This window comes from Mustela nivalis (assembly GCF_964662115.1).
Source record: "Mustela nivalis genome assembly, contig: HAP1_SCAFFOLD_595, whole genome shotgun sequence".
In the NCBI taxonomy this organism is placed as follows: Eukaryota; Metazoa; Chordata; class Mammalia; order Carnivora; family Mustelidae; genus Mustela; species Mustela nivalis.
Genome location: NW_028136067.1, coordinates 362,240 through 375,316, shown reverse-complemented (window position 1 = coordinate 375,316; position 13,077 = coordinate 362,240). Strand labels below are relative to the sequence as shown.

The 13,077-nt window shown below is 53.2% G+C and overlaps 1 protein-coding gene across 1 annotated transcript; it reads left to right on the top strand.

The window, feature by feature from the left end:
• Nucleotides 1–242: 242 nt before the first annotated feature.
• On the top strand, nucleotides 243–13,012 carry LOC309857274 (uncharacterized protein; the record flags this gene model as incomplete). The annotated part of the gene is made up of 11 exons (XM_082750035.1): nucleotides 243–390; nucleotides 2,314–2,448; nucleotides 3,980–4,050; nucleotides 4,515–4,539; nucleotides 6,339–6,412; nucleotides 7,114–7,327; nucleotides 8,378–8,568; nucleotides 9,049–9,073; nucleotides 9,575–9,648; nucleotides 10,021–10,045; nucleotides 12,750–13,012. The coding sequence occupies exons 1-11, from the start codon at nucleotides 363–365 to the stop codon at nucleotides 13,010–13,012; spliced, it is 1,125 nt and encodes a 374-aa protein (XP_082606161.1). The 5' UTR covers nucleotides 243–362.
• Nucleotides 13,013–13,077: the final 65 nt, after the last annotated feature.

Below are 13,077 nucleotides of genomic sequence, written 5' to 3'. Positions count from 1 at the left end.
GAGTTTTCCAGAGTAGCAGATAGGATAATGAACATTTCAGTCTCCTAGGTGCCCTCAGGAGTATCCTTTTTTTAATGTCCAAAAATGCAGGTAGTTAACGTACAGCGCAGTATTGCATTCTGCAGCACAACTCAGGGACTCATCACTTCTCTCCACCACTCAGAGCTGACCATAACAAGTGCCTTAATTGCCCATCATCCATCGACCCCTCCCTGACCCCCTTCCCTCCATGACACCCTCAGAGTTCTGTCATGAGCCATCGCCACGGTGACCTGATGACACGCATCCAACGTTCCATTTCAACTGTCACTCTGTGAGCCGAGCCCCTGGCGGTTGGGTGAACAGGACTAACAGTCCCCACGATGGGGAACCTTAACTGCTGTTGTATAGGTAGGTGCCTATCGATTTTCTCAATTCTATTCTCTGGAGCTGGCTGTCTCCCTTTCACAGAGATCGGCTTCTTCTCTTTGGCTTTTCCTCTCCACCCTCTGATTCCCCCTCCCGGTTGGATGCCTGTGTTTGTTCGTTTGTCTGGGTGATTTCATTGGGATTTCGTGGGGAAGCTGCCTTCCTTAAAGCGCTTCGATGTTCAGAAAACCGTACTCTTTTTGAATGCCCATTTCGGACACAGTCCTACAGGGACAACACACAGGTCACACGCCACACTGCTGTCCCTGCATCAGGAGAATCTTGGTGCGACCCAGGCACCACATTTGAGGGGAACGAATTGCCGGTCTCCTCTTCCCGATGGACATGACAAAATCGGAGAGGAAAGGTCAGAGGTCGAAATGCAGCTGTTCTTAGAAGGAGAGACACTGGAGGATAGCGGGGTGGTCTCATGGGTTGATGTGCAGGGTTTCCCGGGCCGTCTGCTTGATGCCTGGGAGTGCACGGGAAAGGGCTGTGCCACCGGGTGGGTGAACAGAACACACGGCAGCTGCACAGTGGACTGTCTGCTGCTCTCAAAGGTACTGCTGGGCTGGGTTCTCCAGGCCCGGCCTAGGGAGGGAGACAGAAGACTGTCTGCTAAACCTACAGTCTCCAGAGGGGATCAAGAGACCTGAGAGTAGACAGGGGATGCTGGCAAAGAATGAGAGAGCAGGGAGGGACTCACGCCAGCCAGGGTAGCCTCACTTCCATCCAGCCTCCTCAGAGCAGTCCACACGGCAAGAGCGGGCCACTCAGCATCATCCGTCTCCTTCCTGAAACCAACCACTCCCAGCCCACATGGCCACCTACATGTCCGTTTGTACCCATCGACTGCTCCTCGGGACTGGCGAGCTCAAGGCAAGCGAGTTCTCAGCCAGGTCCTATGCGACTGTTGGGAGTTTGAATCAGCTTGGGAGCCAAGCAGAACCCCAGGAGCCTGGGCTTCAACTGGCCTTCAGGACGGCCTTGGGCGACTGGGCTGACCTTGCAGAGAGGTAAGGGAACGTGGCTCAAGCTACCCGTTCCTGGTCCTTCACTAGGGCCCCACTGGGCAGAAACCACCACTTAGTTGATGTCAGGGCCCCAAACACAGAGGTGAGTGAGGACTGAAGCTGGTCTCGTGGCCCTTGCTCTCCCCTACAGACACAGTGGCACAGAGGGATTTGAGACTGTGAGGGCAGCTCTTGGTTCAGGGCTTCAGAACCTTTTAGCAGGGTCCGTGGGTTGGTGACAGGGGTTCGGGGATCTCCGGCCACAGGGAAACGACGACTTTCCTGTCCCAGATCCATCCTTCATCAGGGTGGCAACTCTGGACGGACCCTTCGGCACCCTATATTTCAGGGCCCTCCACTGTCCTCCACTGTGGCTTCACCCACAGCCAGCTGTCTAGCTGAGTCCCTAGGTGGTCCCTTCCTCAACACCTGCCGAGCGGCTGGGAAGCATCCAGTCCTCCCCTAGGTCCCAGGCACTCCTTGGACTCAATCACTTGGGACACCGTGGTGGCACACTAACGTCTACGCCGGAGGGCAGGGAAACAGGGCACAGAGGGTTCTGGGGAACACTCTCGGGTAGGAGTGGCTGCTCAGTGGATGTGACCGAGGCTATCACGCGTGCTCACGGCGCTCTGTTGCGTGCTTTTCTGTCCTGTCTCTGCTCCATACAAGCCGTTGCCCACGGAACCTGTGGGTGTGGGAGGGGGCGGAATTCAGAGCACAGCACATGGTGACCCCTTCCTAAGTCCCACCTGGAGGGAGGAATGCCTGCTGGGCAGCTGGCGAGTAGGGGCAGGAGACGGATGGACTAGAAGGAAAGGACTTCCAATCCCCCTGAGGGCTCCTGACGACAAGGTGCCGACACTGTTCTCTATTTCTGTGTGTCTCCCAGAAATCTGTGGGGAGTGTCTCCTGGAGGATGTGGAGACGCCCCCACCCACGCCGCCCCCTCCACAATGCCACAGCAAGAAGAGAGTCCGGTTCTCCCTCCACAATGAGGTCTTCACCATTGAGGACCCCGAGGAAGGTACCTTGGGGATTGACTCATTACGTTGATTAGAGACGCATTCTGTCATTCAGTAGCACAGACATAACCGAAGCTTTTAAAACTGCTGAGACACATTGTCCTCTGATTTCACTTGTAGCCATTTCCCTCTATGCCGTCCGTCCATCCCCTTTTAAGTCCACAAGTCACGATGAGATCCTCATTCAAACTGGATCCAAGGGGCACAGGAAAAAAGTGTCTACTAGCTGAAGGGATGGATCTTAGGTCTTTCTGGAACACACAGGTCCCTATAGGTCTCCCCAGGAAACATGGTTCTTAGATGTGTAGGAAGGAAGAGACTATGTTTTTTGCCAGGAACGCTGAACAGAAAAATGGAACAGAATACGACAGGAGGTTTCACGATGTCCCCCCTTCACTTCTGCCCATTAGCCACATCTTACATGGGTGTGCTACGTATCTTCAAAGGAACAGAACGACCTCACCACATTTGGGGAACTCAAGTACCCAGTACATTCCACGTGGTTACCGTTCTACAAATGGGGCCAATGCATTCGGTGATGTCTTCTCATTCTGGAAACAGACAGAAATCTGTGCACTAATGTCTCACACAGTTGGGTTCCCAATAGCCCCAGAGAGGCACTGCCCCCAAATCCATCACGGGAGGAATAACACATTCAGAGGCATCCATACACATCATAGAGTGCAATTCAGGCGTAAGAAGAAACTAAGGTTTCCAATATTTTACGAAACAGATGGAACCTGGAAACTTAACACACATTTTGAAAGCAAGCACACAAGGAAAGACGTACATTACACGATCCCAGGCTTTGAGGACACTCCAGTAGGGACATTCGTAGACCCAGAAAGTGGAAGGGACAGTGGAGGGAGGAAACGGGGAGGGCCGGTCATGTCCTCACAGATACAGAGGTGCCATGAGATAGGATGGCAACGTTTTCCCTGTAGATGGCAGTGCGGTCTACAAAGCATCACGGATGTCAGCAGGGTCACTGAACGGACACGCACTAACAAATATAACCCGTCCCCAGTACTTAGATTCCATCACCGAAAAACCCACTACTCCAAGGCACGATAGAGGAGCGATAGGGTCACACAGCAGAGGTGCAGGGGAGACAGCTGAACAGGCCCCATGACCAGCTGAAGAAGTGGCAAGCTGGCTTGGCTTCACAGTGGGCAGGAGGGCTCAGGGGACTGCGCCCTGAAACCCAGGGTGCCTTGAGTGTTTCCTAGACAGACGCTGAGAGTTCCCACTGATGACATCCCCTCCGTTAGAAAGCCAAGGCCCCATTTCCCTTTTCCATCCTGCTCCCCTCCTCTGTGTTTCTGTGTACACCACTGCGTTTTGCGTACACCACTGTGTACTGCGTCCACCACTTTCTCCACCACTGTTGGCCCACTGGGAAGTCAGGCCTTGCTTGGTCACCCTTCACGTCCATTCCCTCTGGCCCCACATCCATATCCAGCAGACTTAACTCCCGAAGTCATTCCTGAGTAGCGCAACCAATGTCCTGACAGCTCCTCTCTGTTCTCCTAGACCCTGTGGAGGGCCAGTCCAAGGACCTTCCTAGGAGCTGGACAAAAGAAGGTCCCCCAACTCTCCCTGAGGTAAGCTCGCCTCTCTGATTTCTCAGAGACACAAATGGTGCTTCCTTGATTTCTTCCATCAGTGGAGTTTGATGAACATCTGGCACTTTACCTCCCAGGGGAAGGGGGCAGCAGTCTCCCCTCGTGGAGGAATGCTGGGACTGACCTCTTACACACATAGACCCAAAAAGGGTGAGGACACAGGACAGCCTCAGTTACAAACTCCATGGGATCAAACACCTTCTTCAGCAGAAAAGGTTTCTCCTTGAAAGAGAACGTTCTGTCTGTTGATCAGAATGGACTTCGGAGATTGAATGATGCTCCAGCATCATTCAAATGGTCCACTTGAACTCAGGTGGGAGGACATGGACTCAACCACCGGACCTCTTCCAATTAACTGCCTGAAGTCCTCCCCAAACCAAAGAGCTGGCCCAACAGGACAGGATGCTGGGATCCTCACTGTATTTCCTTTTCCCCAATCGCAGGTAGACGCTGGGAGCAAGGACAGCTGTACGTATTTAAGACCATCGGGCTCTGGGAGGAAATCTAGAGTACAAAGAAGCCTGCCCCCTGATTCTGGGTTCTAACAAGGAACGGGGGTTGGGGGATACTGACCGAGACTGTCCGGTGAGGCACGGTCACCACATCAAACAGGGCCTGGAAGAACTCGTACATAGGGAAGGGGTGATCTGTGTGCACGTGGGATGAAGGCCCTGTGTGCGTGGGTGTGTGCGTGGGGGTGTGGGTGTGTGTGTCCCCATGCATTATGCTTGTGAACACAATTGTGTGCCTTTACCAGGAGATCTTTCTCACACTTCCACCACAATTACAGTGTCCCTCTTCCAATACACACTCATCACCCTGGCACACTTTACATACTCCTTCCCCTACTCCCCACAGCTTTACCTGGAGGACATTTCCCTCTGATTTCCTGGGGCGGGCATCGTGCGGAGATAAAGGGTCCAAACCCTTGACCTCCTACTTGGAAAGCCATGATTGGAGCTCAGGTTCCAATCTGAAAGTTGCTCTGGCCTACCCACCTCTGTTAGTCCCTCAGCCAGGGCGTCATGATGTACCATGGGTGCTAGCTAGCAAAGGGCCATCAGCATCTGTGCACACAGCCAAATACCTAGATTCTATGATGGTCCCCGACAGGACCCAACATGACACAGTGGCTTCCATGGACACAGAAGCCAGGGCAAGCTTAGAAGCCCACCTTAAAGATTACAGGCTGGTCCCTGGAGTCAAGTGCACAGAGAAAAGCCACATCCTCATGCTCAAGCCCACATGGCTGGAAAGCGTGTGGACCCGTGGAGGACAGAACAGGGCAACATCGGTCATAGCCGGTCTCAGTGTGTACACACGACCGACCAATGGCAGAAAAGCATCACGGAGGGAACTGACTGTACTTGATAAGATTTCCCTAAGCCTCAGGAAGGTTCAAATTCTCTAAGCACACACTCAAACACCACTGGCCAATAGGAAATCAAGGTGAAGCTTGGGTGGAAGCTTTGGACCCACATCCCCGGAGCAAATCTCCTGCAAAGCAGGCCTACAGCCGATCAGCACACACTCCCAGACTCCTCTGTGTAAGCAACTTCCCACTGGTCAGAACACCTGGGAGGGTTCAGACAGCCACTGTCTTCAGGGGAAACACACACACACACACACACACACACACACACACACACACACACGGGACAGCTCAAGAACAGTGGAAGGAATCTATCACACTCATCGACGGTGCCGGCTGTTTATGGAAGCTACGATGTCCGTGCTCTCAAGTGTTGCACATGGCATTTTCTGAAGACAAAGGATGAGTGAAGCAAACTACTAGGCTCCTTTCCTGAGGGTTGAATGCAGCCTGGCAAGCAAGGCTGCTTTTTATGCTGTGCAAGATCTTACACAGACGTGATGCATATAGTCGCAGCAGGTGGGGATCTTGGGCCCAGAGCTGATGTCCAAAGCAGCAGCGTGGGACACCTTAGTGGCATGTCAGTCAGGAGAGGTTATGGGACTCGGTCTTCACACAGAAGCCAGGTTAGGCTTCCCATGTCCTGGAATGGCTATTTGGCTTTGATCGGGCTCACTTTAGCTAGAAAGACAAGAACCCTCTTCGCGTTTCCTCCCTGCTCCTCTCCCGTCCCTTCCCCTCTGCACCAAGGACAAGGCCCGGCAGCAGTGCGGCCCATACCTCCTAGGCGCCCCAGCACGTGCACACTCCCCTCCTGTCCTCATCCATCCAAACTCCCCGCCTACTTCCTGAGCAGCCTCACCAGTGTCCTCATGGTGCCTCTGTATCCTCCTAGCTCTCCACGATGACCTGATGGAAGAGCTACTACCCACTTTGAGGGCCGAGGAGGAAACTCTGACTCTCCCTCAGGTAAACTCATTGTTCCTCAAGATTTTGTTTATGTGAAAGACAGAAAGACAGAGAAGGGGAGAGAGAGACAGATAGACAGAGAGTGCACGAGAGCGCAAGCAGGGGGAGTAGCAGAGGGAGAGGAAGAAGCAGGCTCCCCTTTCGAGCAGGGTGCCCAATGTGGGCCTCCATCCCAGGACCCTAGGATCAGGTCCTGAGCTGAAGGCAGAAGCTTCAATGTCTGAGCCGCTCAGTCACCTCTCTAAAGTCATTTTGTGCTTCTGAGGGATAGCCAGTGTTTGATTTCTCTTTCCATGAAAGTGTCTCAGCATGGACATGCCAGAGGGGAGAGACCATGTCCTTGGTGCTGAGAGCCTGCCGTGAGTTTATACCATTAACGGACAGCAAATTGAGACGGGCACCACCACTGCTTAGGCAGTGGATGGTCGTGAGCATTTTCCACCAGGTCGTTCTGTCTATGGGAAATGGCTTTGGAATGAGTGGCTGACGAAAATGGATGGGGGAATTTTGACATAACATGCCGGAGCCAAGGACAAGGGGGTCATTATCGGGAGGTCATTTCCTCCTCCTCTGGAAAATAGACTCAATGACCACATCGCATATAGCTTGCTTACAACACACACCAAGGTCACAGAGATGTGTGCACACAGTGTGCACAGGGTGCGGGGATCCTCACTGGGTTTCCCTTTCTCCAACTGCAGGAGGCGGCGACTGGATACACCCCATATGCTTATACCCCCATCACTCCCCTTAGGGGGACAGATCTAACTCAACAAGGTAGGGTTTTCTCTCCTCCTTTGGTCTGGAGAGCTTCCCCCCTTCTGAGTTCCTCCCGGGAACAGAGGCTGGGGCGGACTGAACAAACGGAGTGTCCTGCAGAAACCCAGGACCCTGTGCTACAGTCCCTGCAAACTAGTAGGTCATTCGGGTGGTGTGCTTGGAACGCTGGAGGGTTGGGGCTCGCTTTCGCGTGGGTCGATGCGACGGGACTGGGCGTGTGGGTGTGTGGACTGCGTGCGTTTCACCAGAAGACATCTCCCACTGAATGGACTTGAGGGCACGGGTCAAAGTTTCAAAGCCAAACCTCCTTCATCCCCGCTGCACACACCCCGCTAGGACACCACATTCCTTGCTGACCACAGCTCCACCTGGAGGGTTGCTCAGGATTCCCTTTCCTCAGACAGGGATGGGGAGAAAAGGGGCCCACATCTGTCCTAGCTCGGGACGTTTCTCAGACAGGGTCAAAACACAAAGGAATCAGAAGCTACTTTAGTCGACCCAAACATCACCACCAGCCTTACAAAAATGCTCCCATCTTGAATGCACATAGAGGGAAGGCTCACTGGCAAATGGCAATGGCCAGGAAAGCTTCATCATTAGCTTGGGGCCCGATCCGACTTCCTGACAATCTGCTACATGGCCAGGTTAGAGAGTGCCCTTCTCTCGCCTGGCCTCCACTCTCTCGTGAACTTGCCGGATCCTGACTGGAGGAGCTGGGTCCCGGGAAACTGGGTCCCGCGGACTCCAAGGACACACCCACAGGAAAGGAAAGACTAGAAAGAATCAGCACTTTGCGGATGGGCACTCTGTTGGAATGGTCAGATGTCAGTACGTAGAAATCCTGGGTCTTTGGTTTTCCTGACCCTGCATGACTCAGGGACAAATAGAAACCTATAGGGTACTTGTGCTTGCATTGCATGCAACCCTGCCACACAGTGTTCTTCTGCAGAAATACAATCTCCTAGAAGAGGCGAGAGGTAGGTGGGAACAGCCAAGAAACGATCTTGACCATGACCATGACACAGGCGCTGGTTGGAGGAACTTGCCTGTCAGTACGAAATGTGTCTCTTAGTGTTTCCCTTTCTGCTTGAAGAGGTCACCCTGATTCCACTCCCTGTAGCTCAAGTTCAGAGTCAATATTTCTCCCTCCATTCCTGCTCCTTGCCCTGACCTCTCTCGATGCAGCAGCAGCTTGCTCAGTCCATACCAACACCATACACTCCCGGGCACGCCCACCCCAAGCGAAACTCCCTGAGCTCTTCCTGCCGAGCTGGACTGACCATTCTGTGGATCTCTCCCTAGCTTGGCTGGATGGACAGGCGGGTGAGCGTTCAACAGGAAAGAATGAGAAAGACGCCCCATTTTACACCAGAGTGGTACGTTGGCCTTTCTTTGGGGGAGACACAAAACTCTTCTGGCTTTTTAAATCAAGGTCACATAAAAAAATTCTCAGCATGCACCATTGACAGGGTAGGGAGAAGTTTGAGAGAGAATCTGTTACCAAATGCTACCTAACCCCGAAGGCATTGCAGGGGGGCTGGGACCACCACAGCAGGGGGGCTGGGACAACCACAGCAGGATCACCTACCATCTGGAGGGCAGGGAGCTTTGGTACGGGTAGCAGCTATTCCTCCTTACCACCTATTTTGTCCAGTGGGACCTGGAACGTGGGACCTCTAGGAAGACTGGGCGCATCTGCGGAGGACTCATTTTGCTCTCGTCACACTTTGGGGCTCACGGGCCTCTAGCACACTTCCGCATTGGGCTTCCTCCCATCCCCCAGGGAACAAAAGAGCCATGCAAATGGGACAAAGCCTGATTTGATGTTCATACTGTTTTCTTTTCTGAAATCACAGGTGTCCCTGCTGGAAGAGGATGGCGGTAAGTATTCTGTACTCTAGAGTCACTCACTTGTTTGCAACAACCTGGAAAAGGGCAAAGGTTGGGGCTTCCTCACAGGCTCCACCACGAGAACCACCCTGATTCCAGGTCCGGCGGGACTGAGAGGAAGGGTCGGAGTAACAGAAAGGGATTTTCTGGGGAAAGACCCGTGGCCTCATGGCCCTGTCCCCAGAAACTACTGCGCTGCTCTTAGGTGGTGCAGGTTTGGGGGCAGGCAGTAGGTGTGCCTTGGAGATGGACTATTTCACAGCCAACCTAGGCCCTGTAGCTCCAACAGGAGCCAGAGTTTCTATTCACATCCCTGCTCCTCTCCAGGACCTTTCATCCTCCATCCAGGAAGGGCCCACTGCACCTCAGTCCATACTGATGAGCTCCCCACTTCCACACACTTGTCCACACGTGCACGCCAAGCAAAGCTCCCCGAGCGATTCCCGAAGAGTCCCATCGGGGTCCCGACACTCTCTGTGTGTATCCACCTAGATCCCCTCGATAGTCTGTTCAATGACCTTGACGTGGACAGCACAGAAGGAGAGGTCCCATTTTTCACCAAGGTGGTAAGTTAGCCTTCCTTCAGGTGAGGTACAGCATCCCTTGATTCTCTGATACTCGCAATCAGATCCAAACACCTCAGCACGTACAATGTCCTTGGTGGGGAGATTATTGAGGGAGCGACTCTTAGCCAGGGACACCCCATTTCAAAGACCCTGAAGGAAACAGCAGGTTCGGTTACAGTCCACAGGGTCCTTAGCTTTTTCACGGGTGCTACTGACACCGCCATGCCACCAATGGACCCAGGGCATGCGACCTCTAGGTGGATTCCATATCACTGCCCATAACCCTGCCCATCACCAAGAGACCAAAAGAGCTGTGCACACAGGACGAGGCAGGACTTGATGTTCATCATGTTTTCTTTTCTGAAATCACAGGTGGCCCTGCTGGAAAGGGAGCATGGTAAGTATGCTGTCCTCAAGAGTCACTCATTGCTTTTGAGCAACCTGGACAATGGGCAAGGTAGGGCCTCCTTGCAGGCTCCATCTTGAGAGCGACCCAGAATCCAGATCCTGTTGCAACGAGACTAAGGGTCATGTTCCGGACCGAGACCCGAGGCCTCGTGACCCTGGCCCTGGAAGCTACCGTGCTGCTCTTAGGTGCTGTAGGATCGGGTGCTGAGCACAAGGTCTGTTTCCATGGGAATCCATGTGCTGTGATTCGCAGGGTTGGTGTGTGTGTGTGTCAGGTGGATGAATGCTGTGCTCTCGAACGTGTCTGGTCCCCTCAAAATGGCGATTAACGGTGTCCGCGTTCTCAGAGATGTTGCCCATCACTGTCACATCATGAACGTCCATTCATGGGAAAACTCTTCAACACCTACAATTGAAAGAGGTGTTCTTTCCTTGCAAATACACATCATTTCCCACAGAAAACAAATCCCGTCGCTAACTAGGAAGGGCTAGACTGTGCCCCAAAGACACAAGTGTGTCTTTTCCAATCCCTGTTACTGAGTCAGTGTCCATGGGCTCTCCTGCCAAGCTAGGTCTCGGGCAAGAATGGTCACAGCACCTCCCTCTTGACACTGCACTCACACACACATATCTCTGCATTAGAGGCCCCACGATGCGTCTTCCCAACCTCATCGGAAACACTGAGTGCGGGGACACACTTCCTCCCTTCTGCAGGTGGCTTCCGGGGCAGCCGCGTACAACAGCCCGTTCGGGGATGACCCGCACAAAGGGGTAGTGGCCAGGGAACAGATGGGGCCAATTCACTCCGTGTTTCTCCATGGAGATCTACCATTTCCCTGCAGATACTGTGTCTAAGAATGCAACTGGCCTTCTCCCAGGGAAATCCCACACCCACCACTGGTCCTTGCTGGGGATCTTGGAGGAGGGTCCAAAAGGTGTCCTATCCAAGGGGGAATGAGGTGGTCTTCAGGGACTGCGCATCACTGGGGGCACCTGGGCCCCCTCCATGCAGGAACAAAGGGTGCTCTGTGCATCGCAAGGTGGCCAAAGAGAACCTCAAACCTCAACAGGGGTGACAGGACAATCATCACCCATTTCGCTGGCCATCTGTCCATGCAAGAGGGCCTTGTTAGATTCGGAAGGTTTGGGCCAAGAGACAACTCAAGGGAGTTCAGTGCCTGGGAATGGAAACAGAGCCAAATCAGGGTTTCAGGGTTCTTTGGCAGACAACAAGACTTTCTCTCATGAGAAACATGTATTGGAACAGAATCTGATTTTCCAACATCTCTTTTTCTCACTCGCATGCGCGGAATCAACGGAAGTACCTTTCGCTGCTCTCCGAGGACACTCAACGGGCTTTTCCAGGGTAGTTGCACCAGTCTGCATTCCATGAATTGCATACAAAGTCTCTAATTTTCTGCCTCCTTCCAACATGGGTCCTGGGTTTGGATTCCTGGTTTGGGTCCTCGCCACCCTAACTGACAATGCCACAGCTCAGCATCCTTTGGATTCACATTGCCCTCACAATGCCTTACGTTGAGCATCTTTTCGTACGATGTCTGTCTGATTGGCCGAGTCATTAGTTCCCTTTGCAGCACAGACTACTCCAGTCTTTTTCTCGATTCTTTCATTTGGTGAAATCCCGGTCTTCTTTTGTTTGGTTGGTTTTCTTTGTTGTTCTTCCTTTTTGTCAGTGAACACACCTTTTCTGAAATAAGGATTGCCAAGGGTGTCTCCAATCTGTGGGCTGCCTTTTCAATCTGTTCACTGTTTCAGAAGAGGATGCTTTTCCTGGGCGGTCCTCTTGGGAAGCATCGTGATGCCAACATGAGCACATTTCCTGGGCATTTCTCTTCCGCTCCCAGGTGCCCCTGCCTATTTGTATGCCAGCACCCTCCTGTTGGCTCGGGGAAGTCATCCAAGGTATTGGAAGGTCAGCTTCTAGAGACCCACCACCGACTTCTTCATATTCAGAAACGTCGTGGTTCGCTGTGTTCCTTTATGGTTCCCTTATCTATTCTAGCAGCTCCTCTGTCCCGAGAGCATCACATTGTATGCTTTAGATCAGTGCTGCACGGAATCCGTTCCCCATTTATTCTAGGAACTGGGGCTTCACCTTAATCTCTTCGGGTCCAAAGACCTCCAGCAGCGCCTGGTGGGTGTGTGTGAGCCCGGGAACGTCTTCCCTTGATCAACGTCCCTGTCAGGCCAGCCACTGATGCCCGAGCAATACGCAGGAGAGCAGGCCTCCTCTCTCGCTCCTGGTTGGTGTCTAGTGCTGAGTGATCCAGGAGAGAGTCTGTCTACCATCCATCATACACAGTCATTTATTATCTCAGCGCAGTACACGGAAATCATCAAGGGAACGAAAATGTCCAGTTGCTCACTCCCACTAGCCACACGTCAAGAGTCCCATAACGACTGGAGTTTCTGATGGTTGCGCTGGGAGGGGACAGCGGTCATGGGCATGCAGAACTGACACTGAGGTGACTGCTGCAGCGTCCTGGTCTCATTAGAAGGCATGAAACTCCAATCCCTGTCTCCTCCAAGGGCTCCGGCTCCGCCAGCCCCGTGAACCTCTGAGAGCACTGCAGAAGGGTCAGGCAGATGCTGCACGGCCCAGAGACATCTCAACGCACCTGGGATGAAGGGGTGAGGCGGTTTCTCTCCTAACGGCATTGCTCCTCTTTCAGTTCTTGCAGATCTACTGATAGAGAGCATCGAGGACTACTCCTTCAGTGAGGACGAAGTCTCTTCAGGTAGGGAATGGCACCGAGGAGGGGAACACTGGGACAGGGCTCCCGGGAACATGGGGTTGCCCCTGCCGCTCTGGAGAAGGAAGAAGGTGGGTCAAAAACCACCAAGGAAAGCAATGCTCTGTCACAGGCATGATTTGCTCATGTCACGGTCTCAGGATGAAAAGAACAGACGAGGTGTCCACGGGCTTTTAGGGTAGGCTGGGTTTGTCATCACCACTCGACTCCTTGCGCGGCTCCTTGAAGGATCTTTCCCATCAAAGCT